This window comes from Acyrthosiphon pisum, chromosome A1 (genome assembly GCF_005508785.2).
Source record: "Acyrthosiphon pisum isolate AL4f chromosome A1, pea_aphid_22Mar2018_4r6ur, whole genome shotgun sequence".
Taxonomy (NCBI): Eukaryota; Metazoa; Arthropoda; class Insecta; order Hemiptera; family Aphididae; genus Acyrthosiphon; species Acyrthosiphon pisum.
In genome coordinates this window covers 87,308,159-87,336,028 of record NC_042494.1, presented here as the reverse complement: position 1 = coordinate 87,336,028, position 27,870 = coordinate 87,308,159, and the positions used below count along the sequence as shown (strand labels likewise).

At 29.4% G+C, this 27,870-nt stretch overlaps 3 protein-coding genes and 1 long non-coding RNA gene across 4 annotated transcripts; 2 read left to right on the top strand and 2 right to left on the bottom strand.

Annotated features, from left to right (window-relative positions):
• Nucleotides 1-4,164: 4,164 nt before the first annotated feature.
• LOC100166685 (ATP-binding cassette sub-family G member 4) lies at nucleotides 4,165-10,982 on the top strand. The gene is made up of 12 exons (XM_001947583.5): nucleotides 4,165-4,540; nucleotides 5,254-5,371; nucleotides 5,447-5,636; nucleotides 5,981-6,126; nucleotides 6,191-6,432; nucleotides 6,526-6,633; nucleotides 6,702-6,820; nucleotides 7,136-7,304; nucleotides 7,372-7,472; nucleotides 8,335-8,493; nucleotides 8,570-8,755; nucleotides 9,390-10,982. Exons 1-12 carry the CDS (start codon nucleotides 4,432-4,434, stop codon nucleotides 9,537-9,539), a joined length of 1,797 nt encoding a protein of 598 aa, XP_001947618.2. The 5' UTR covers nucleotides 4,165-4,431; the 3' UTR covers nucleotides 9,540-10,982.
• An 873-nt stretch (nucleotides 10,983-11,855) lies between these two features.
• Nucleotides 11,856-12,616, top strand: LOC115033775. Its single transcript, XR_003839085.1, has 2 exons — nucleotides 11,856-12,385; nucleotides 12,462-12,616. It is a non-coding gene; the product is annotated as an uncharacterized LOC115033775 (long non-coding RNA).
• Nucleotides 12,617-13,373: 757 nt separating this feature from the next.
• Nucleotides 13,374-19,392, bottom strand: Rpl27 (ribosomal protein L27). Its single transcript, NM_001126221.2, has 4 exons — nucleotides 19,264-19,392; nucleotides 18,645-18,876; nucleotides 15,993-16,132; nucleotides 13,374-13,479 (listed from the first exon to the last, which is right to left on the bottom strand). The coding sequence occupies exons 2-4, from the start codon at nucleotides 18,861-18,863 to the stop codon at nucleotides 13,431-13,433; spliced, it is 408 nt and encodes a 135-aa protein (NP_001119693.1). The 5' UTR covers nucleotides 18,864-18,876; nucleotides 19,264-19,392; the 3' UTR covers nucleotides 13,374-13,430.
• A 2,059-nt stretch (nucleotides 19,393-21,451) lies between these two features.
• On the bottom strand, nucleotides 21,452-25,967 carry LOC100571935. Its single transcript, XM_003244991.3, has 6 exons — nucleotides 25,408-25,967; nucleotides 23,938-24,142; nucleotides 23,292-23,680; nucleotides 23,027-23,219; nucleotides 22,297-22,584; nucleotides 21,452-22,228 (listed from the first exon to the last, which is right to left on the bottom strand). Exons 1-6 carry the CDS (start codon nucleotides 25,653-25,655, stop codon nucleotides 21,788-21,790), a joined length of 1,764 nt encoding a protein of 587 aa, XP_003245039.1. The 5' UTR covers nucleotides 25,656-25,967; the 3' UTR covers nucleotides 21,452-21,787.
• Between the last annotated feature and the right edge of the window lie 1,903 nt (nucleotides 25,968-27,870).

Below are 27,870 nucleotides of genomic sequence, written 5' to 3'. Positions count from 1 at the left end.
GAATATTTCTATAGTTGTAAACTTGTAAGTTCTAACTTTGTTTTATTGTACCAACGATTACTTGGTAGTTGGTGTGCTGATGCATATATTGTCTGGTGTTGATTTTTTAATTTAGGAAAAGTTGTTAAAAGGCGAAAACTGTGGTTTTCAGTAATTTTACTACATGCCACATGGGCACATGGCACACAAAATGTTTCTCTTCACATTTTCACGTCACCAACAACTTTTTCTTCAACGAAGGCCTTTTTTATTACTATTCAATTTTCTACACCAAATTTGACAAAATGTTATTTTATAATTTATTATAATCATTATAAAAAAAAACCTTCAAAATCTAACCGGTTGAAAACTACAGGTCTATAATTTTTTTTTTACCAATTATATTAGTAAAAATTATAAATTCATAATATAAATTCATTAAAAATTACTACCTATAGAAACCGAAAGTAACTCTTAAAACAGCGAAAATAATTTATCTATGTAACCATATTAGTAGCATGACCATTAAAATACAGAAATGGAAATATGAAATTATAAAATGTACGAGTAGATGTAAAAATGTAAATGTAAATAGTAAATGTACAATTGTCAATAGATAGACAGATAGTGGCATAGTGCAAACATTATGTAACTATTAGAGTTTAAACTTTAAAGTTGAAATAGGGAGTAAAAATGTTATGTTTAATTGCTTAAACTATAGCACCCAATATTTAAATGATAGGTTTATCGATTACAAGTTATCTATAGGTGTTTGGGTCAAATATCTAATATCAATTAGGTACCTATATTATTGTTAAAAAGTCGTGATTCAGAGACACGACAACGAATTAAACAATTTGTGAAAATTCTTATTTTGGTAATTTTACAATATTATTTTGTCTTTTTATTAACAGTTAACTTATGACGTATAAATATTATATAAAATTATCAGTTATGAGAATGTTTATTCCACATAAATCCTATGTGGACACTGGCCACTACCTAGTAACTGCCATACAAATAATATTCATTATTCATTATATTTTTATAAATTTGCAGTTAAGCATTTTTCTTGCAACTTTCGAATTATGTGTGAATCTAAATAAGATACATGTTATCGTTGCCTGCTGGTGTAAAATTAGATCGCGATGTTTACTGTACTATTCATTCATTATACATTCTTCGTACATATACCTACGTATTACGTACTATTTTTTTTTAAATTTTTTTTATATTGTATTACACTATTATCTACCTATATATATTAACTATTATACTGGCGAAAACTATCACAAAATACTATCGACCTTTTTATTATATTATTACATTTTTGGTTTGAAGCAAAAAAAAGTGTTGAAACATATTACTCAAATGTATTATTATTATTTACTTAGCTAGGTCATGAATAACAAACAAAGATATTTTTAAATTGATTTTGAATTACCGGCTAAGTAATAAGTATTCACTATAGCCTATAGTGGTTTTTAATTATTTTTATGTCGTTTTAAGTTTAAATGTATAATAGGTATATTAATATCTAGGTACTATGATGAACTATTATAGCAACTATCATAATGTTCATATAGATTAATTGTTTAGGTATTTAGGTAATTGTATTAGTATTTACTAATAAGCAGTGGCGGGCTGAAAGGCTCAATTTATTTTGATGCAGCTGCGTCAACTTTTCAAAGGGGGTGGTGCCATCCCGTGAATGTGGCACAGAGTTACATGCTAAGACCCGACCTCGTGGTTATATCGACCACATTTTATTTACATCATAACTTTGTTATAAATTATAATGGGTCAATGGTGGTCGGGGGTGGTGGTGGTACTTTATATTATGATAATGCTTCATTTAAAATTTAAGTTAACTCCTTCATTGATAATCGTCAATCATCCATGACAATAATTAGTACCAAGCTAATACCTATAGGTTTAGCTTAGGAAAGTATATAATATGGAGGCTATCTGCAGGATATTTGAAATATGAATTTAAAATTATAGTGAGTTATCATCGCTAATCACTAATCTGTAAGTGTAAGTACATTTTATAATTTGTTATAATTATTAAATTAATATTATAATAATGTTTTTAATTCATTTTTACACGAGTAAAATATTACAGCTATTTGATATTCTAAGCTTATTATTTATTATTTATAAGCAGTGGCATAGCCAGGGGGGTTTTGGTGATTACCACCCCCCGCCTATTGACATTCCTCCACTAATAATTAATGTATTATTTATATATAAAAACCTGGTTTAATTTATAATCCCCCCCCAAATATTTCACAATCCTGGCTACACCACTGTTTATAGGTAGATATATATCTCAAACTGCCCCACAGAATACTCCTTACATAAAAATACAATAATGTTTGAAAATTTGGTCCTTCTTAAGTATAGTCGTATAGATGATACTGTAATAGCCTATTAATGGTGGGCTAGTTAATGAAAACAATTGACTGTGGAAAGTTAAGTTAATTCAATTAAATTACCTTCAATTAAGTTAAAAGTTAATAAAAAGTTAATTTTTTTTTAAGTCATAATATTCATAATTCATCAATTGCCCTAGTATTTTGTTTTGTACGGACATTTACCAAGACGCTTAGCATTATGCAAACATAAAACTTAAAATTATTATTATATTTCATTGTTAGCAGAAACCTATAAGTTATAGACTTATAAACTTTAAATTATACTAAACTTGTTAGAGTCTAGAGAAGATATTAATTATTAGTAGTAGTATACATTTTACTGTAAGTCTTCTATCCTAGTTAGACTTGTTATATTTAGTACCATTATAATAGTCTATTATTAAAATAAAATCAATGAATAATAATAATAGTATAATACCTACCAAAAATTGTTTCCATATTTATTTCGAAAATGTTATTTTCTAATCCCATACGTTTGCTTGTATTTTTAACGAATACGGCAATATAAATTATAATTTATAAATATCTCGGACCACTTTTTGTTTTGTCCATTGGAATTATTGTCGTATTTACCAGAAACCAGTATATGTTATTGATATAATGATTTCCATTTTAAGATTATGATATTTAGTTTTAAGCCTGTTTTTAGGAATTGGAGAGTTAGATAAAACAAAAATCGGATTATTCAATACCACGTAGATCATTAAATAATAGAATTCGTGAAAATAGCCAGTCCATACAATGGATAGTTTATGGATTATTACTCTTTACTGTAGTACCTATAGAATATATATTATAATATAATTTGATTATTATGATATTATATTATTAGAAAAATAAATTACCAAAATTGAATGAATAAGTTTTGTATCTTGGTTCCACGCATGATAAAATTTAATTTAATTAACTTAACTGTACAATAATGATAATTAACTTTAAAAAGTTAAGTTAAGACAATACAAAATTTAACTGAATAAGTTAATAAGTTAAAAACAAAAAAAACTAACTAGTTAAGTTAAAAAGTTAAAAAAAAAATTAACTTTTTAACAAGTTAATGCCCACCTTTAGACTAATAGGTATATTTAATAAGCATTTCAACTTTTAAAAATAAATCGTAACAAAATATTTCATAATTATTATAAATGAAAATAGGTCCGGCAACTTATTTGTAAGGAAACATTTTTTTTTTAAACGATCATTATTATTATATTCTGTGATAATATTTAAGTCTTCGGATTATTACGATCGGCGAGTAGCGCATTCTGGCCTTGCCGGCCTTGGACGGCGTTATCGGTGCTATAAAAAGAGCCGGGCCGCACGCTTCCGCGTCTCATCAGTCATCGCGTTCTATCATGATATACCGCCATATCGGCAGCCGCGTGTTTATCGCGCGTAGTCTGTCCTTCGTCCACCCACCAATCCACTACCCCCTAAAACACGACGACGACGGCCGTCTCCCGCCCGCCCACGCCGCCGTACGATTGCAGGCCGATGATGATAATAATAATAATATTATAACCACTGGTCACCGACGACGGCTAACACGAGAAACCGGAGAAACGAAAATCGGCCTTGCGCACGCTCGCGGCGTGCAGACAGCACAACAATATTATAATTACTATTATTCTTGTAGTAATATTCGTAAGGCGTACCGAGTTGCAACAGAAATAATATTGTTTTATTTTTCCTCTCGTAGGTACCTAATAATATTTTCTTGGTAAGCGCGCACATGACAAAATATTGAAAACAAATTTTATTTCGTCGTGCGCGCGCAGCATTTGAATAATAATAATAACAACGACGACGATACCTACGTAGCGACTATCCGCGCGAGTGCGCGACGGCGTTCGAGTCGGTAGTAGTTCTAGTCTCGGTCGACTGCCGGGCTGCAGCTCCGTACTCGACTTCTCGATTGGGGACCGGTGCGTACCGAGCTGTGAGTACTGAGTGCTCGTCGAGGAACGGAGTAACTCGGCCCTACGTCAGTCGATGCTTGCACGCGTACGACGACGGCATGGACGAACGCGACGAGTTGGTGGCTGACGGCGGAGGGATCGACGTGCAGTTTTCGGACGTGTCGTACTCGGTTACCGTCTGGACACCCGGCAGGATATTCGGTCCGGGTAGGTACAGACAGACCGACATAATAGTAAAATCACAGGCTTAAAGTAACTTAAATAACATATTAAGGACCTTGTTGGATAGTATGCCTATAGATTTCCAATATATTATCCGGATACGATGCTGTTGTTGTGGTAATCCGCGGTGTGGTATTTACCGGCTGGTACATTATAGTTACCAAATTCTGAGAAAAATTAACGATGTTCAAGGCGTTATTGGCCAACGTCGTCCCAAGGTCTTCTGGACGATGTCGTCTAAAGACTAAAACTGTACAATATTAATTATTATAATCACAATAATTCGTTGTAATTATTGTTCTGCTATATATATGCATATAATTACCCTCCGATAGTACCGAACAATAAATTAATAAACACGTAATAAATAATTAGGTATTCAATTATTAAAAATGAAAACCCGATTTAAATTATTTTTTTTAATCTGATTAATTTTAGCTCCACTGAATTTTTCAATTTTTCGACAGCAATTAAAAATATTTTATGTAAAAAACAACTTGAGGGTTGTATCCACCCCTTCCCTCCCACCCAATGGAATGTATACTACTGACTTAAGTACATAGTAATTTTTCTCTATTTTTTGATACATATATATATATATAACCTTATCTGTGCTCTGTCATCCATAATTTTAATGCTAGAGGTCAATCTCCAGAGAAAATAAATAAACATTAAAACAATTTCCGTGTTTGTTTCAGAGAAAAAACAGATTTTAAAAAATGTCAGCGGCACATTCCATAAGAAACAAGCGTGCGCCATAATTGGATGTTCTGGATCTGGCAAGTCATCGCTGTTAAATTACATTTCTGGTTACAAGTATGATAAAACATATTTATTAAGTATTGGGTACTTACCTACATTATTTATTTATTTTTAAAAATTTATTTATAGGACATGTGGTTACAAAGGAGATATAATTATTAACGGACAGCCTCGCAATCGAAAACAATTCATGAAACAATTGAGTTATATAATGCAAGATGATAATTTACAACCTCACCTTACTGTATTGGAATCAATGGAAATAGCTTCTAAACTTAGAAACTGTATCATACAACTTGATGTCAACCATAAAATCTTAGTAAGAAATTAAAACTAATATTTAATTACCTATATAAATATTTTGAAAAACTACCATTATTTTAGTTTGTCATATTATGAAATATATCTATTTAATAATTTAAAGATATATAGAAATTAGAAATAGTAAAAATTAAGTAGAAAATGTACAGGCATCTAACAAGATAGGATAAGATTTTGAAGTTCATAATATCAATAAATAAGAATTAAAATAAAAAATTGTGATTTGCTAATGTTAAGACTTCCTTAGGTACTTAATTTGTTTTTATAAAACAGTTAAAAACTTATGTTTAGGTTACATTTGCTATTTTACAAGAGTTGTAAAATGTTCAATTTTTTTTTCAGATCAAAAGAATATTGGATAATTTGAAGTTGTCAGAAAAAGAAAACACTTTGGCGGGACAGTTATCTGGGGGTGAGCGTCGACGACTGTCTATTGCTGTAGAATTGATACGTAATCCAAAAGTCATGTTTTTCGATGAACCAACAACGTAAATACTAGTACATTATTTATTCATGTAAATCGTTACTTATATTATACTTCATTTTGTTTAGAGGTTTAGATGTGGTATCTGCAAATTATGTGGTATCTATGCTAAGAGACCTTGCCAATTGTGGTAAGACAATTATATGCACTATTCATCAGGCATCTGCTTCCCAATTGGAAATGTTTAATGCGTTATACATATTATCACCCACTGGTCAGTGCATTTACCGTGGACAGTCGTCAAGTCTTATAAGTTATTTATCATCTGTTGGTCTCCAGTGTCCCTTACATCATAATCCTGCAGATTTTGGTAAGTTAAACTTTCCTGCCTGTCTAGTATATCTTATTATGTACAACAATATTATTGACAGCATTTAAAATTTTTAACTTGCCTTCTAACTAGTCATTGAAGTGAGTTCTGGCGAATATGGTGATCACAACGAAACGCTTGTTAAATATATTAATAATGGAAAATCAAATGACTGGAACAATGACAAAAGTATTGAAAACTGTTAGTGAAAAAATATAGCATTGTTATTTTATCAAACATTAATATTTAATATATTATTTTATGTATAGTAGGTGTTCAAACGCAAAACCGTCGTTCTAATTGTTCACAACATAAATGCATCTCAAAGTTTTTCAATGAACTACGAATACTTATTAATAGAACGTTAATCATCTCATCTAGAGACAGTGTTTGTATTTTACATCTTTAATAAGAGGTATTCTAGTCAAAAAGGCTAAAGAATAAAACAAATGCCCAGACAGCAATTTTTTGCTTAATAATATTATTATAACATTATAATCACGAATAATATTAGTATAACGTTATTATAACACTATTATAATATTATTGTTACAAAATGCTGTCTGGGTGATTACATTCTTGTATTAATTTAGTTATTAATTAAATAATTTATTTTGTATGTAGTCTCTATACCTAGATAATAATATATTATAAATCATACACAATTATATTAAATCATATTTGTTTCTTATATTTTTTACAGGACTTCATCAGAGTAAGAATATTTGTACCTCTTTTAATGAGTTTTCTGTTTGGTTCAGTATATTTAAATATTGGAAAAAGTGGTTCGTTCACACGTGATAATGTAATAATGTTATACTTCAGTATGATGGCCATTGTTTACTTATCTGCCTACTCAATGTCTATAAAATGTGAGTATCATTTTACTTTGTAATGCGTAAATAATTAAATTGTCTATGTATAATATTTATATTTTAGTTCCAATGGAGTTGTTACTTATGCGATTAGAATATTTCAACCAATGGTATTCTCTTCGTTCATATTACACGTGTGTGACATTAATGGATCTACCTTTACAGGTTTGTAAATCATTATTTTATGTTTATTAATTATTAAAGTAAAACGTTGTACTGTTATGCATTTTAACAAACATTTCAATTTGGAAAGGTAATCAACGTATGTCTGTATATTTTATCATAATGTATATTACCGTTTACATATTGTATACTTATTATAATTAGTATTGTTGAATAGGTAATTGGTATTAATTACAGAAAAATCTATTCTGTTGAAGGTTTTTTAATTTTGTTTTGAAATTTGAGTACTCTTTATTGTAATTGTTGTAATGTAATACAATGTAATACATTAAACATAAAAAAATAATAATAACAAATATAGTGTTTAATAAGAGGAAAAAAAATTAAAACAATCACATCATTAATTTTTCAAATAATAATTACTAGGTATAATAGTATAATATAGGTATCTAGTATAATGACATAATATACAAGAATCGTATGTTTCACTAGAATTGTTATTATATTATGCTATTGAATAAAAACACAGAAACCTCTACCAAATGTACTAAATTTAAAAAACAAAAATACATTTTAGTTATTGATATTAGACAGTTAATGCATTTAAGATTACTTCAAAGAAAATCATTGTAAATCATAAAAAATTATCAATTTTAAAAATATACAAACATAGTCTGAACACGTTTATATTTTATCATTTTGTTCTTTTCTGTGGTTTTTACTGTAGGCAAATAATAATTATTATAGGTGCCTTCTGTCTTTACATAACAATATTTGGTTGTAGTATTTTCTTTCAAACATATTAAATATTTTGCATTCCTAAAAAGTAAAAAGACAGCATAAAGTATAGAGGCATCTGGCATCTTTATAGCTTATAAAATATTTTATTTTTTATTTGTTTTAGATTATATCCACGGGTTTATTTTGTATCGTAATCTATTTAATGACTGGACAACCATTTGAATTATTCAGATTTTCAATGGTTTTTTTAATGTTGATTGTAACTGGCTTAATGTCTCAAGCAACAGGAATGTTGGTCGCAATTTTGTTTAAGAATTTTCTTGTAAGTTAATTTTTATACATAAAATTGACATTTAAAATAAATCTGTAAATAATTATGTATACCATTTTGTTTGTAGATAAATACTATTGTTATTTCTTCAATTATTTTACCAATGACAATATTTGCGGGCATTATGTTACGTATCAATGACACACCAAAAATATATAGTTGGATTTATGATGTTTCTATGTTAAAACATTCAATGCAAGGTATTTTACATGCTATATATGGTTTCAAACGATCTGCATTGCCATGTCCAGAAGTAAGTTAGATATTCATAAATGTAGTAGTTGCATTTTTGTTTTTTATTAAATTGATCAAAGCATTGAATAAATTTGTAAATCAAAAGAAGGCTACACCAACAATAACTTTTTCAATTAGTAAACCTATATATTAGTACTACCTATATATTGACAAGTTCAAAACTGGATAGGATTTTAGAGATTAAACATCCCCTATAAAAATTAAATCTTATTAGATTTTTTTTACTTTGAATGGTCAATTATTTAGTGTATAAATTTAGATTTTTTTGAACGTAACTATTTTTAAAAACACTGATATGAGCCCAGACTTTTTAAATGTTCATGTCGCATATTTTAGTTCTACAACAATCGATGGTCAAATGTTTTAACCTTTTTATGTATTCTATGAGAAACGAAGTCAGTAAACTGGGTTTAGACTTGTAGCATCTTTTTAATCTAACAATAGTCATATACATTAAATAACTGAAGATTATTTTTGTGTTTCAAAAAATCTTAATGATGTTTTTAATTATTATATTATATTTTTAACCTAACAAAATTAAGTTTCATATAATTTAATATTTTGCTATACATTTAGGATAAGTATAAAGAAACATAAGTTTTTACAATGGAAATATATTAATTCTTTTGTAGATTTATTGTTATAATGGCTCACCAGAATTGGTTCTCAAGGATGTAAATATGAGTGATAACATATTTTGGACTAGCGTTGGATACATCACTGCAGTATTTTTATTCCTTAAAATTTGTACTTATGTTGTTTTAAAACATAAACTTTCCTGATGAAAATAATTAAAAATGTTTTATGACTAATATTTGTTACTAGTAAGTGTTGGCGTTGTTAAAAAAAAAAATCTATTTTTTCTGCATAGAATATATTTTTATAGTTAAATAATTGCATATCAATAGTCAGATGATTGAAAAAAAATATTACAATATTTATGTTTATTAAGACTGTTGTAAGCACGGCTATAGCCTATAGATTATCTATAGCCATGGATGTTAGGTACAGTAATACAACCATTAGAGGGGAGAAGCTATAGAAATAAAACCCATACTGACCTTGAAGGAAAGTTTTTATTTAATGATTTTGCTTTTTTATTAAAAAAATACAGTAAATGTTCAAGTTCGTCTTTAAAAATAATTTTTCTTCCCTAATTACAGCTTCTCATTGTGCAACTGTTGTGGTTTATAAGTTAGATTATTGTTATGTATTTAAAGTTAAATTGGTATACAGTATGCCATCGATAATCCAAATATTCTTGAATATTAGTGGCTGGGTATGACCCGACAATACTCAAGTATGCCATCCGAAAATCTACTCAAAATTTCTCACCACGGGTGATCACAATTTTCAGATAAATAATAAATGAAAATGCTGCCCAAAATCAAAATTAAATCTTAATCGTAATTTTTATTTAGGATTATCATCGTTTTACTGTATAGGTCAAGTATAGTTAAGCACATTCAGACCAAAACTCAGCTTTGAATTGGAACAGGTGTTTAAAAAAATGTGGCTTATGAAAATTACCAATAAAAAAAAACATAATGTTTACAGTGTTTGTTGCTTTGGTCTGAATGTGGTTTAATACTATAAAAAATTTTTTTTATTGTATTAGATATTTGGGTTTTTTTAAAAAATTATTATCACATTATTATAATTTTTTCTTTGTTAATTGATCTGATTGTGCTTAAAAAATAATTTGTACATTTTTTATAATTTAAGTTTTATTTATGATATCTGTATAGTTAGCACCCAGGACCCCACTTATTGTAACATGAAATCTCTTGATTTCTGATCTCAAAACCAACGAATTTATAAACATGTATTTAATTTTATTATTCCATAATATATTGTTTTGCTCAAATGAATACTACTATTAGTGTCTTTTATTGTGCTTGGACTTTTCGAAAACTGTAAATTATTTTTCTTTTTCAGAATAATAATTCTTAAATGTTATATTTAACCCATTAACGCCATGCGTTGCCATATGGCAACATAGATTTTTTACAATAATTTTTAAGATATAATATATTATGTTTTCATCAAAATGTTGGTTAAAATTGTAAATAAACAAATTCCGGCGCTAATGGGTTAACCGAGTATTTAACTGTAGCACAAAATTAACATTACTCTGCTGTTAAATATATTTTAATAAGTGTGCCAAGGTTACCTTGTAGTTTATACTGAAATATTTTTAATTATATACAAATGTTTTTTTGTCACTCGTTGCTTGACATTTTAAATGAATTTTCTTGAAAATATTATATTTCAATTTTATGTATATAATATTATATTGCTATAAAGTATACATTTTTAATGCGACTTATATACTACACTGCACAATTTGAAATAATAACAATTTATATCAAAACTATAACAGAAATATATGAAAGCACTTTTATATTTGGATCGTTATATATTGGTCGTAGGTATATTGGTTGCTCAACTCCATGAAATAAATGGACTCTCATAATTGAATTATCATAAATTCATAAGAATGAAGAACTACTGAGCACTCCTTGTGTGATATTTTTGAAATATTAAAACATAGTAGTATCGCAAAAAAAAAATCGAACGGTCCATGTGTTATAAGCAATTTAATATAGGATTTGTGTAACAAGTATATCATCTACAACCGTGATCTTTTCCCAATCAAGAATATTATTTAAGAATACAAAATCTCTGTGTAACACTATTACATTTTGAATTTTATATTCCAAAGAAGAATACTATTCAGAACATTGCCAGTTTTTTAAGATTTTCTATAATATTATAAATATTGCCTAGGAATTATTTGAATTGTCGTAAGCAATATAACTAGGCAGTAAGAATTTTGTGAACATTCCTAATGTTTCTGTGCTTGATTCATGCACGGAGAGCTCTTTGGGAAGCAGTATGTTTAAATGGTATCACCATCCATTAATCACAGGCAAGCTCGGATTAAGGCATTTTGAGGCCCAGGGGCCAGTTTTAAATGAGGCCACTATACAAAAAAAAAATAATGTACATTTTATTTAATATTAGGTACATAGCAACAATTAATGAATAATGTATCACTTTGTTTATAAATTATAATTTACAAGCTTTTTTCCTCGCTAAACAATCATCAATTTTTTTTAGATGATTTATGCAGTGTTATATAGCCTATAACGAAAAAAGCAATGGACAAATCTGAGGCCCCTAAATAAACTATCAAGGCCTGGGATCCATGGCCCCCCTCTTAATCTGGGCTTGGTCACAGGGACTTCTAAAATGTAATTTATTTCAAAATTAAATGAATAATTAGTATGCCTGTTGTGTGTATAATAATAAAATAGCCAAATGTCTAGCAGTTTGTCATATGAAAATAAACTTGAATGATTTAAATGTAAGAAAAGAATGTTGACAGTTTCATTATCACATTGCCTAAAAAAACATCACCCATTGATTACGTCTAGTCAACATAAATATTTTTAGAAATAATGATATAATTTCTTACATATTTTATTTTTAGGTGTTGTCAAACATTACTAGAAAAGAATATAAATTTGTAGATAACGCCGGCAATTTCATTATTGTCGGTATCATATTAAGTAATTTAAATTTGATGAAAACACGAAGGCTGTAATTTGACTTCCATAAAAATGTAATGACCAAATACATTTCGTTCACAAGCATTTAAAGTTAATGATATTGTTAAATGAAAGTGGTACATGTTACAGAATGTCAGAATTGTCATTGTATTTTATTAAGGCTATTGAAGGCGATCCATTTTTAAGGGGTCAGATTTAAGCAATATCCATATCCATAGTGATTGATGGGTGTCTGTTGGTAAAGCTACAGATCATTAGTGTGTACGAGCTCCACGAATGCTATATGTAACAACAGCCAAGATTTTTTGGAATCATCAATATATATACTCACTATCACACAGCACTTTAATTTCAGATAAAAAAATTTTCAATATGTGTACACCAAACAGAAGAAAAATTCACCCAGAACCAAGAGCCAGATTTTAATTTAAAAAACATTCCAATTCTTTATTCTAGGTTATTTTGGAGTATGGATTTTCGATTTTTTGTATTGTTTAATTAGGAAGTATCAACTGAATTTTTTTTTTCAAAATTCACCTTTACTTAAAAAAAAAAAAAAATCAAAAATTAATATCTTACATAACCTTGAAAAGACAACTTAAAATTGGACTTCTGGAAGTAAATTTTAAATTTTCTGCTTGGTTTAAATGCACAAAAAACTACCAGCTGTCAAATGTACAAAATATACTTGTCTGTACTTTCTAGGGATGGGGATTTAACAGCACCCAAATCATAAATATTAACAAGCCAAACCCCCCTCCCCAAAGAGTTGACGACACTATAGCCATTCAGATTATTAGTTTGGTTAATATAATAGATAAAAGTTCAAAATTCCAATGCACTTAAAATTGTTTTTTTTTTTTAATTAAATGGTTTATAGAATCAGAAGTGTGTATACACAATGACAATTTCTTCAATACTACGTTGAAAAGTAGTGGGTTTTTCCATATTATTTTAGCAAAACTTAATCTATCTAATGATATGCATTACCTCTCGGCATCATATAAAGATGGTTTAATTTATTAAATAATAACACAATGATTAAGATTTTTTTTTTTTTTATTATCCAATAAAATGATAAATCTTACATGATGTCAACTAGAACCTTAACTTTTGGAAGAACCATTTGTTCTTTCCAGACTTGAATCTGTAAAAAAAAGAAATATAATTATAAATTACAAGTGTTGAGTATTACAAAATATAAAAATTATAGCGATGGTTACATGGCAAAAGAAGCTAAGTGATGTTCCATTCCTCCTACTATCCAGTCATATAAAAATTGCGCTTGGATTTTTTTGCCGTATAACCATCAATATTATATTAATAAATTTGATATTATAAAGGATAAAGAAAAGAATGTATTAGCATATTTATCATGCAGTTATTTGAGTAGATTAAAAAATATATAAATATATATAGAAGATTATAATATCTTATGTAACCAGATTATTTTATAATCATTCAAAGGAAAATGTAAATGATTATGGAGACATTTTTGAAGATTTTTGTTAGGTATACAATAAGTATTCAATATTTAAGATTATGTTCATAATGCACATATTTTTCTGTCTTACATATGTAGATATAACACAAACATCTCTCCGTATTTCACTCATTGTGCTTGTTTCATTCAAATTAACGAGTATTTACATAACAATCAGGTATACCAGAAGAATAATTTTAACTGCATTTTGTCAAAAGCTTTTTTTAATTTTCATACTTTTAAGATTTTAACTTCACAAATATTTTGTAATATATTAAGAGGATGTTAGTCTTGGCATGTGTTATCTCTCTATCCTACAATTGACAGTATAGCGTTCAACAGTTCTAATTTTGTGTTGTTTGCTATAATATTTAAGTGAATTGACCTACTATCAAAGTAAAAATATAATGATTTTTTACAATATCTAAAATGTTAAATCATTAATTGGAATTTTTAAATATTAATATTTGCTATACTTTTAACTTGGTTAACTCGATTAAAACACGTTAACGGGCAGTACTGCTATAGCAGTGATATTTTCAATGGTGTCTTATGATGGGATAGATTGTTGTGTCCCCTGACATCTCAGCAGACAATTTTGCACTGCCCTATAGTATAAAACCCTACAGCAGTATTAAAAGCATTACTGCTATAGCAGTAATAAAAATTGACGTTTTAAGGATAGGTTTCTTTTGACGGCGGCCACGAGACTGTCCATCAATGTGTTAAGCTATTCACGAAAAATTGGAACGGCTGAACGAACTTTTTGGCATGCTTACCAATGCGTAAGACTGAAACAACACTAGTCAGTAGTCACGAGTATGACATTAGTAGATATAATGTAAGAAATTGACAAACATTTTTTAAAATGTGTTTCTAAGAGGTATGACAACATAAAATTACATTAAATGGCCCTGTTGTAGGTGCGAAACCACAATATCTACACTACATAATCGCAGACTAGTGAGCATCAAACTGGTGTACTACAGGCAACGAGATAACGCTACTGGGTGGCGACCAAAATACGTCCGTTTTCGCGTATTCCCACCACTAAACCTAGCCGAATGCAGGCCGCTGTTAACGTGCGCTGCTATGGTCGACAAGTGAGGGAACTGGCGGCGAGCGATTACGGAAACGCGGAGCTCGTTCATTTAGATGCGCGAAGGAGTAGCGTTCTCTCAGTGCCGGTAGTATAGTTGGTGATCCCGCCCCCAGTTGATGCTAAACAATTGACAGTATATTTTAGGTAAGATTCACACACAACAACAGGATTCCTACAGGTATATCACACAAAATAAAATTTGTGGTACCAGCTGTAGAACAACTGAGGTGAGTAGTCACAAACTGCCGGTTCATTTGACACTGACTGTATTAATATATTATATTAATAATTTAAATTATAATCTTTTTAATATATTGTGTTAAACATTATGTTGATAAAAAAAAATTATATTTAATATCATTAGAGTCACTACAACAAATAAGCGCTATAGCGCAAGTCTCTATCTGTTTAATACTGATAATGGAGATTCATTTCGGTAGACACTTCTTTAGACTTGTTGGGCAACCATACTATCTTTAATTGTGGCGCGTGCGTGCGTGCGTATACTCGTCCCATAGTTATGCTAATAACTGAATTCTCCTTGGAAATTCATTCAACTAGTGAACTGATAATAAATGATAAATATGCTACAAGTATACATATGCACAAATCACACATCTCAATCAGAGACTTGTCGCTAATGTGCTTTGAATTGTTTACATAGGAGAGATAAGCTACAACTACATCCATAGCATATGATTTAAGGTAATAGCTATCTATTTGTACCCCAAACGGTCTCGCAGTCATTGTTAGCAACTATTAAATGTAGTGGATTTTAAAAAATAATCAAAACAGTATTTATGTCTAGACTTTAACTGCAATGAATGACCATATTTCAAATGAGACATCGAATTAAAGGAATAAATCTATATAAGTAACAATGCTTACTGGTTTATGTCATACTACAGCAGTAGACAGTTTCAAGTTTCGTTTCATAATGTACTATCGGATAAGAAATCGTAATACTACAACAGCTTTAATGGTTTTTTCAACTTGATAGCGCATAGTATTATTTTATCATGCAATTTGTTCAATATAACTGAAGTGTAACATACAACAAAAATATTAATCTTACTTCTCTTCAAATTTAACACGGGTCTGGAAACGGTATTTCTTTTTAATCATTGGATCTTTTAAATCTTTAGGTGAAACCTTGTCTACTGTTACATCTTGTACGGAGTATCTAGTTGGCATAAGGTGGTTGTAATTGAGCACCTGAAAAATAGTATAAAAATTAATACATGCAGTAACATAAAAATTAATTCAACACAATTATTTTTAGCCAATATCAATTCGTAAATTATTTTTATTTTATAACTATCCATATAAATATAACATCACGTTTTGTAGTTTTATATTTATAAATATCAAAATACACTTCATAATTCTTATCAGGTTTTATTGTCATCAAAATATGTCAGACATATGCTTGTTAAATCATCATTAAGAATCAAATTAGTCAATGAGGAAATTAAACTGTATAACTATATACAGGATAGAATAACCCAAGCATTTTAACTAATAAACTAATATTTATAAAATATGTTAATTAAATAAATACAAGATCTATTGTTATATCTTATGATCATGGAACTGAACCTTAGATTAACTTTGTTGGATGTACATGAAGTCTAAGTCAAAACAATAATGCCCAAATTATGAATCTGAACATGGTTATTTCATGATTAAAAAAAAAAAAATTACAATTTTATACCTATAAAACTGAGGGGTGAACACTTTGAGGGTAATCAGTGTCAAGGTGATGGTAATCATGGGTAACCATAGGTAATCTTTGTAGTAAATCATGGGTAATCATTGAAATCAGTAATCTGGTGTACAAAATTTCTGTCAGGTGTTTACCCCTCGTATAAAACTTAATTGTTTGAAAAGCTACTAGGGTAACATAACAACATTCAATAAAATGTAAAAAATGGATTTTACTAATTTTTAGTACTTAAGGAGATTGAAAACTGAACTATTATCAACCAATGACTTCCATGAAATTATCACACCAGCGGATAAGTAAATGAATAAATAATATATCTATAAAATGCCCATGCCAGGTAGCAGTTATTAATTATTATGTGGCTAAGAAGTTAAGAATGACAGCGTGTTATTTATCTATTAATTTAAAAGGAACGATAGACTAAATAAAAATGAAATCTGTAATTTGTTAACACTTAAGCTCGGGCACACAGATCGCGGTCTGGGTTGTAATTAAATACAGGCAGTGCCGCATAACCGGGTGTGTTGCGTGTGTCAAACACACGAGCCCAGGGCCCCAACCCGTAATTGGGGGGGGGGGGGGGCAAAGATAAACATTTTAAAATATTATATAGAAAGAAAAAAATAAAACCATTTCGTTATAATAATAGTTATTAATAAAGATTGAACAATAGATCAGTTTTGTTTTGTACACAACAAGACAACATTATCATACATCAACGTTTCTTTTGCAACCTGTATAAGTTGTATAACCAAAATTAAAAATAGAATAATAAGACTAGAAATATAGATTAAACTAAGATTAAAAATATGACTTTCAAGTATAACTTTGCTCAATATTGAAAGACAACAAACAAATGATATTAACATAGAAAATATAATTGACAATTTTGCAATCAAAAAGGCAAGAAAAATGAATTTTTCAGTATTTATTTCTGAGTTGACTGTTAATGTATGGTATGTTCAATTTATTCGTTATTTAATAATTATTTATATTTAAAATGAATAAAAAGGCTACAAATTATTACATTTATTTATTTGTAAATACATAGGTACCTATACGTGTTTTGATTATGTTAACCTTATTTTGTATGAGTAAAAACTCAAAATTCCAAAGTATGTTTTCAAATTTGGAAAAATTAATTTTTCAATTTTCAAGAGTGAGGAGGGGGCCATTCATTTTATTTACACACGGGCCCAAATTGATGTAGTTGCGGCACTGAATACAGGATTTGACCTTGACGGTCGCGATAATCATATATATATATATATATATATATATATACACACACGATATCACAGCCCGCCGCGACAGACCACGTTCTGTGTGCCTGTGCTTTTAGGATGTAACATACACATGGTGATTGATGCCTGTGCTTTATAAACTAAAACACTTGGAATTCATATCCAGTAGAGCCGATTTGATGTTTTTAGTTTTAATGGTAAACTGCGTCCAGACCAATAGGATACATTTATCAGAAATAATTTTTTTCTATCTCCCATTATACGTCATGAGGTAACGTAATGTGAATCGAATGTCAGCAACAAATGCATCCTGGCTTAGACGTGGCTTTAGTGAATTGACCTATTATCTTAACTCAAAAGGAAGATCAATATCTATGTTTGTACATGGTTTGTTAAGCAAGTTATGAGTATGTAAAATAAAGAAATTTATAAATGGTAATATATAACTTGCTAAAGAACTTAAATATCGTACACAAACAGGTATTTTTACCTTAACAATTTGCAATAGGTAAATATGTTGATGTCAAAGCCTCGAAAGAACAAATATCAGTTTGGCTGAATGTAAATTAGTTATGTTGGAAGTTAGTTTAACAGAGACAAAACGTCATGTGGATACAGTGCAATCGAGTGTAATGTCCTCTTAAAAATGGAATTTATATAGAAATTATTCTCGTTTTAACTGAAGCTAAAAGCTTAAAACATACACACGGGTACGACGTAACGGTATTATTATGTGTCAAACAACAATTATTCTTACTTTCAGGAAAGGTTTGATTTTGGATCGCTTTTTTAATTTTTCCTGTGACATGCGTTTGGTGACTTTCCGAGGGTAACGATCTATACCGGCCACCAGTGCGTGACCATATTGTCTTTCCGCTGTACCTTCATCGTAGGTCTTCATTATGACAGCTTTTCGGCCGGCGTATCTACCAGATAACACCAGCACGATTTTACCAGATTTCATAATTTTACCCATTGTGCTGCTTTTGCTGAAATCACACAATAGAACATTAGTATAAATACATCATAACGTGCACGAAAGCACAACGACGTCGTGAACGAAATGTTCGAAAAGCTTCCGGGGAAAATGTATTCTACATTTAACGACACCGGAAAATATTTCAACAATAGTGAACATCGAACTCAGATCCAACTGTTGCTGAAAAAATAGTCCGAGGTACTCGGATACTCATTTCGTGGCACGTTTACGACGTAGGAAATTCGACAGACGACCGTCGACCATTCCAGTGACGATACATCCGTCTTTCGTGAATTTCGTTCACGGCGCGCCTTGATTAAGGCACAGTTGACACGAACGTGTACTTAAAGGCAATGCATTTGTCGTCTAATAATTAAAATAATTCGAAATTACTTACCACAAGACTACGCGATTCTTACACGAGGGCAGGCTACGAACGCCAAAAGAGAGAACTATTTGTTTTCAACTGGATTTTGAGGTTACGAGCGGAGCGCCAGTTTCAGTGTTTCACCGACTCGTGACAGTCGCGAGTCGCAGACTCCGCCTGATGCGCCTGGAAGAGACGACGCACGCAGACCGACAATCATATGGTGCTCGGGCATTTGGTTTTCTTGTCCATGAGAACTCGCTCGCTCATCGCCAGGCGCCAATGTTTGATAATCAAACTTTGATTTTTATACCGAAGTGTTACACGCCATTTTACATTAGTAGCACTAATAACGTATTATAAATTATAATCTGTGGTAATAGAATGAACAGTTAATTTTTAATTTATATTTTACTTTAATTTCTCAACAGTCAACACTCCATGATATAACTAGTTATATCATGCAACACTTTAGACTCAAAATACCGATGTTTTTCCGTGAAATGTTTTAGTTAGGCCATCTTCTATATTATGTGAACTGCGTTGTGCGATAAGCACATTATTGATAATAATTAACCGATTTAAGTGGTATAGGCGGAGCGAGGGAGCTAGTGGTTTTGCAATGGCGTTTGTTTATTTATTTATTTTTATATCCTGTATACAACATTTCTACCAGAAGGAGTGCTTCGATAAACATTTTGGAAAAAAAAAAAATTTGAAAAATCGAAGGTTGCACAACCAAAATCATGCCAAAAAATCATACTAACAAAATCAATTATTTATTTACTCAAATATCTAATTATATTATAATTCATCCCACGGTACAAAAATACGCCTGGAAGTTGGATCTTATGAAACGAAGTTGGCTCAAGATGTTATAGGTGGATATGGACAAAAAAAACATTATTTATGAACAAAATGCAAATTAGAATTGTAACATTATGCAAAGATTATAAAAACGGTAAAAGGGATATTGAAAATGTCTTAACTGCTGTAGCACACACGATTATGATATCATAAATATTTAATTTTGTTAAATGATAATTTGATACCAATAACTTTTTTTTTTGTGATAATCAATTAATATATTTTTAAAAATTGTTCTTTTTTTTCTATTGGTCTTCTTTACCGATACCGATTTCAACATAATATAGTTCCTTATATTTTACCAAATTGAATCAAGATGGTACTTTAAAGAAGTCATTTTTTTCTAACGCTTTTTTTATCACCATAGAAACGAATAAAAAATTATTATATTATAATATGAATTCAACTTATATACAGGCAACAGGCTAAAATAAATAATAACAACATAACAACATACCCTGACTGACAAACCGTCTCCGCTCAGAATCATTTTTTTTTATACAATGATATATCATTGAATTCAAGTATAATACAATGATATTATAATGCAATTCATTATACATTGACCCACTTGTAACCTACTGTACAGTAGAGCGACATCCACTTACCCACCTTTTTTAATATTTGATAACTTAAATTAAATTATTAGTATTGGTTTTTTGTAGTATGCAATATTAAAATATATGGAACCCATATATTGTACTTGTATGGATACTTAATTCCTTAGTTCTTATAGAACAAATAGGTATACTAAATGGTATTGAGGCCTAAGGGGAGTTTATTTATATACCTACCTACTCTTGAAGGAATAAGAAATATTATGTTTATGTAATTTTTAAGTGGTTCATTAGGTACCATTGTAAATGACTAATACAGCTTAAAATCGGACACACTTAAAATGAAAAAAATTGAAGAATATAATTAAAATAAAAAGGTTTGTTTCATTAAGTTTAACCATTGATTATAAATACTATTGGATAACTACTCTTTTTAGTTTTTTCTTTACTCATGTTTAATTATTATTTACATTCATAATCATATAATATAATAAATCAAAATATGTAGAATAATATAAGTGTACATTAATATTTATTATAATATGAAAATTTAAAATTCCGGATAAACAGTTTTAGAACTTACTATTTTTTTTATAAAATTTGTAAAACATTCCTTGCTGCATATTTCAAGTATGAATTTTTACAAACAAATAAATTGATTAAATGTTTAAAATAATGTCTTTACCATGGTAAAATTTGAAATCATGGTCAGTGTTATATTGTATTTGTAAGTTATATAACTGAGCACTGTAATCATTTAAAGTCAAAATAAAATAAAATATTGTAAATCCAAATCAGATATTATCAACTCTTATATATTTTTTAAATAGGTAAATTATAATAGAACATTTTTGGTAAATTCTACTATTGTGTAATTTTGTCAATTGATACCATTCACACACACAAAAAAAAATTATTAATTTAATAAACAAAAAACAATTTTGATCAACACATTAGTTCAAATTTAAAATTTTAAAAGAATAGGTTAGTTTAAACTAAATATTATTAAGACGAAAGATTAATTAATTAACAACTAACTACAATAACTGCACAGTGTATAACATTAAATAGTAATTTATATATTGAATTCATTAATTTCATATCAAAAAATGTTTTTTTAGGAATACAAATTATAAGTTATTTTGATTTCCATACCAAGGTTTTTTTATCTGAGATGGGTTATTACGCATAAAAATTGTAGTTTTCGGAGTAGAATCCGGTTTTAAAGTCCTCCAGTTACCTTCATCCTTATTCTTCACAGGATTCACAACCTGCTTATAATTGTTGTGTGTCCATGATTCTTTACGTCCTCTGTCATTACTATATGATACAGTTCTAGCTTTACCAGCTGTAGTATTGTTTGTAACTTTGTTTCCAAAAATGTGTTCTTTATTTTTCATCAAACTCGAAACATATAATTTATATGATTCTAACATTTTCATTACTTCTGTAACTCTTTTTTGATCATCTGTTGACAATGTTGTATTTCTTAAAGCTACAGAGAGTTTCTCGGACAAAACATCTAGCAAATTAACTTCAATAGTGTAATTACTAAACTTGGTTCTATGAGTCTATAAACAATTTTATAATGATATTTTTAGTATAATAGACAATTAAGTAAATAAGTTTTTTCATTTACCTGAATGCTGTAAATACTAGTCACATTTTTAATGCTCAATAACATTGGAATGTATTTGAGTGCTCGTATGAGATCATTCTTTGTTAGAAGTAAATATGAAATAATTTGACTTAGAAGTTTTTCTTGGTGAACAGGATGAGGAAATGATTTTAACAAGTCCACCATCATTTGTTCTATTGGCGCTGTATTTGGATTAATTTTAAATAATGTAAAAATGTAGTCAATAGAACCACCAAAGCTTTTGACATCATAAGCTTTTTTAAGATGAAAGTTGGCCTTTAGATAATCCTGAAAAGAACAAAAAATAAAAATTATCATCACAATAAAAGTAAATTTTGCAAAAAAAAAAAATATATTGGTACTATACTAATAAAACAATACATCAAATCAAAAATCAATTTCCTACAAAACCTAAAGAAGAGAATAAGGAATTCAAATGTTTTCAAAATTGAAATCAGGCTTTAAGTAGTACTGGGTGATTTTTTTTGACTTTTATACCCGCAATAGTTGAAACTTTTGCTAACGCAAAACATAGAGACGATTGAGTGTATCTGTGTATGTATCTGTGTATGTACCTACATTACAGAGTTCCAAGAATCTTAGCCATAGTTTATCTTTAATTACATTAAGTGTTTAGGGAAACTCACACAAAGCAAATCTATATATATCCAATATAGGTATAGTATTGGTTATACATTTGTAATTTTAGTCATATTATATGGTAAGTTACCTTTCTATTAAACAAATAGTAGTTTCCAATTGCCCCATGAACATAACCATTATCACTATGTTCTAATGCTTCAATAAGTTGATCCAAGATGATAGTAATATCATTGTTATACTCTTTATTTTGATTAAATTTCGATAAGCTAAGTAAACAATTTTTTAGCAAAAGCAAATCTTTTGTATTGTCTATTACTTCACTGAAAATATTAAAAAAAATATTTCAAATAGTTAGAAAGAAAATAATTAACAACTTATTTGGAAAAACTTACATTAGTAATCGTAATGCTTCTTCTAGAATTTTATTTTTGGCATTTATATTTTTATTCATGTTTCTACTCATCCGATGATATATATGAACTAAATGCAATTTATGGTGGTCCTTATTACCAAGTTTAACAGCCATTTCAGATGCTGTAATTTCTTGTTCAGAACATTCAAAATAATTTCCACATGTTCTTTGCCAGTTTGTTAATACTTTAGCCATTAAAAAATACCACTCAGCTTCAGTTCCATTTAGTGATAATGCTTTGAGTGCGCAATCTTTTGCTATTTGTGCACAAGATAAACCATACTCATAAAAGAATAATGTTTGAATACCAAATAATCCAGCCTTATTGGCATTGTTCATGTTATTTGGCATAATAAAATGCTCCAATTCCTAAAAAACAACACAATATAACATTAAACATAATCAAAAAGGTTAAAATATCAATAACTGATGTAGTCGTGTTATAAGCAGAAATCCAATTATTTATTCATGGAGATTAAATGTCAAATAAATTATGTACTAATGTAGGTAAGTAAAATGATAATAACATTAAGTATTGAACAAATAAAGCACTTTTTAGAGTTATCTAGTATAATTTATAACAGTTTAAAATTCAGATTTCTGCCTAAGGATTACGTTTTACAAACCATAGTTTCGTTTGAACACAATTTCAACAAATAGCCTTTCATTGAAAATGTAATGTGATTGAGAGCTATTTTAATAGATTTCAAGAAGATATCATTACTTCCAATACATTTTAAAATGTTTTCAATTTCACCAATAATTTCTAAAGCTTTGTTTGCCTTTCCTTCAGCAATATATTCATAACATATGACTATGTTATAACCAAATCTAAAAAAAAACAATTCCAATTAATAATTATAATACAATTAACTAAATTTATATTTTATAATGTATTGCAGTGGCATAAAGATAAAAGCATTAATTTCGTAAATTTTGTTACCTTCACACAACCCCTTAACCAGGGGTTAAAGTGGGAAAAAATTCCAGAGGGGACTAATGTCTCAATATAGTTTTAAGCGTTCCATATATAATTTTATGTATAATATCTAATGTAAAAAAATCCTAATTTGTTAAAGGGGACACTTTTTAACCGCCATCAGAGGTAGGGGGACTGAGTTTTCCTGCGTCCCTCCACTTTAACCCCTGCCTTTAACAAAACTAAATATTATGTGAATCATAACATAATATAATAAATAAAACACCTAACATAACCTATTAAGCTATAATTTGTTATATTGTCTTATAAAGGCATAGTCTTAATAATAGCTACATATTTTTGTACAACCTTCATGAAGTTTCAATAAAATTTGAGATAAAATTATATTACAATACCTAGGAGATAATCATCAACAAACTAAATGGTTTAGAATTTATAAATAGAGAACAATTAATATGAAAAATATTAGCATCTAGAAAATGTAATTAGAGTGAAAACAAAATTTTATGTGTAAATGATTTGGTGAAATGGTAGACTATTGAGAATTACAGTTTTCCTTTAAATTGGAAATTTAAAATGCTTAAACGCATAAATTGGTTAATATTTCAATTGAAGTGTGGGATTGCTCGATTAGTAGAACAGTAAAACCTCGAGTAAAACATACTAATAGGATAATTGAGATTTTAAAGATGAGATATTTGGTACTTAGCAGTTATATAGGTACAGCATCGTAACACGGTCCTAGTTCGATAAGACTGTGTACAATTTGCAATCATATCGCACATATACCATATCAATACAATCAAATTTCTTTCTTGAATATAATATAAGTAATAGGTGCTTTATTATTTGAGTAATTTATCAAATAATTAGGTATTTGAGTATTTCTGTTTGTTCAGAGACCGAGATAAGTTTACCATTTCCTATTTAGATTTTTCTAACCTCTAGATAATTTAATTAACTAGGTAATTCATTTAAATAATTTATAGGAAGGTAATAAGGTAATTTTAGATTGCCATGACAAGCATTTATAAAAAAAAAATTGAAAAATAAAAATTACAAATGTGTTTTGCTGCTACACAACAAGCGTTTAAGTATTTTGCTTTAAAATATTATTAAGTATGACAGGTATTATTAACGAAGAGTAGGTACTCACAGTTTCCATTTGATGAACTCTGGGAGTCTGTTGTTCTCTGCGCCGTACTGGCTTAGGGTGATGGATTTCATGTCCAGGTTGTCGAACAGTACGTCTGACTGATCGCTGCGACCCTTGTACCTCTTCTGCCAAGACACCGGATTTTCGAATCCGTCCACAAAGTCGACCTTTGCCGATATTGAGCAGCCTTTTTCGAAACCTTCGCAGATGGCGTCGACGACCGGACGGCGTTCCCTGTTGTCCGCCATGTCCGCTCTCACACGAACTTTTCTCCGACTACAATACAATTATACTCGCGAAAAAAGGAAAATCGGTGGACGGCTAAATGGAAAAGTAATTAGGAGACTACAGTGGCTACCGGTAAGGTGATTTTCAACGGCGGAATGTGACTGGGCGACTTGTCTGAGGCGAAATCATAGATTTAATCATAGATAGGGAAAATTAATTTCAGCCATTTGTGGCACCGAAAAATGAGAATTATTCAAAACGAATTGGAACAAATGAAAATGGAGAACGCACTGCGACAGCAGCTGACGGGAGAATATTATTATACAATTATTACAATTAATGGCCTCACAACCAGTTAAGATAACAATTGGAAAATCCCAGCGCCACAGACGAGACGTATCTATTCTAAGACGCGGAATATTAATTATTAAGAGGACGTTGCACCTGCATTAATTGTCTCTCTGTCTTACAAAATAATATGTACAACATGACAAGAACAGTTTTGCGCGGGAAAGAACGCTACAGTCATTAATCATAATTAAGAAACGAAATTTTCACCCCATAAAAGGGAGAACTTTGGCTGTGCAATATCGTTTTTAATTTTTCGTTCTTGGAACTAAAAGAGTTATTGAAGTTTGAAAAACACAAATAATAATGGATTTTGAAACAATAAGAACTTTTTTCGTGCAAGTGATATCAAAAATATAAAAACGATATTGCACATTAGCACAGCCAAGTTTTTGGTATGCCGTACGGCGTACGTGTGTAGACAGCACATGATACAATTTTCAAAATATTTTGAGCCGTTTACGGACATTTTCAGTTTCCAATTTAATTAGTTTTTTTTTCTATGAATGTCAATTAAACTTTATTTGTTGAGTAAAAATACTTGAAAATTTAATACAAGGCTCTTACTATATTGTTACAATGATATTTTAAAAATATTAAAAATCCTTAGTCACAGTTTATTTTTATTAGCATTTAAAGTTCAAAGGATCAAGGAAAAGCAAATAGAATAAACTAGCATATTAAAAAAACCAATATAAATGATAATAATAGAACAATATTATTATTGTTTAAAACATAATATTATATTATTATACTGGATTGTGGAAGGTAACAGATTTAATATTATTAAGATTTTTCCTTTCCTACTCTTAACTCATAGTATTACACTTATGATCAAACTTTAATGATTCGTGTTCGGGCTCTAACGAACGCAAGCGAATGCTACCGAACGATCCAATGTAAACGGTACGGCCGAACGCGAACGAATGCATTCGATCGCATTCGAAAGCGTTCGCCCCAAGAGCGGTACGATCAAAGAAACTCTCCGTTCAGTTAAACGGCATTCGGCCCGTATCGCGATCCGTCACTTTATTTTTGTGGAAGCGAAGACAGTCGAACGAGCGAACAATGTAAACAATCGCTGCCGAATGTTCAGTGAATATGCGTTCGCATTCGTTCGGTAACATTCGCTTACATTCGTTCGTGTAATGTACATAATTCTAATATTATTATGAAGATGTCACCAGGCTGTATCTCATGAACCGTGCAAGTTAGACAGTTGAAATTTACAAAACATAAAATAACAATAAATTATACTAAAAATCCGTCAGAATATATAATATACTCTAGGTAAAGCTACAGAACCCTTCGTGCGCGAGTCCGTTTTTTATTAAGATGTTCAAAATAAAAATTATAGAATAAGTCTTGTAAAGAATACTTTTATTTTGTATTTTTCAGAATACGTACTCGATTACTCGAAAAAGTATTCGAATACTATAAGAATTTATTTTTTACCCCGTTAATATGTATCTGTTTTGAAAAGGTTGAAAATTAACATGGGTCAATCATATTATAATTTCATTCAAAGAGAATAACTATTGTTTATAACTTATAATGTGCCCGATTTTTAAAAGAAAAATTTGTATCGTCACAAATCTAAACAATAAATTATTATTCGAGTTCAATAAAAGTATTTCTTAGTGAATAAAAAATACAAAAAAAATTATTCAGAATTATTTGAATACATATTTTATTCGAATGCTTTACAAGACTGTAAAATAAGTTTCATTATCATAAATAACGTTTTGGCCATAATATATATTACCTATTATATTTTGTTGTCATGGATTTATATTTGTGATTCCATGTTTATTTTATAGTACCTATACGAATGTTGACTCGCAGTCATTTGATTTCCCGATTTATTCGTTTAAGTAATCTTAGAGT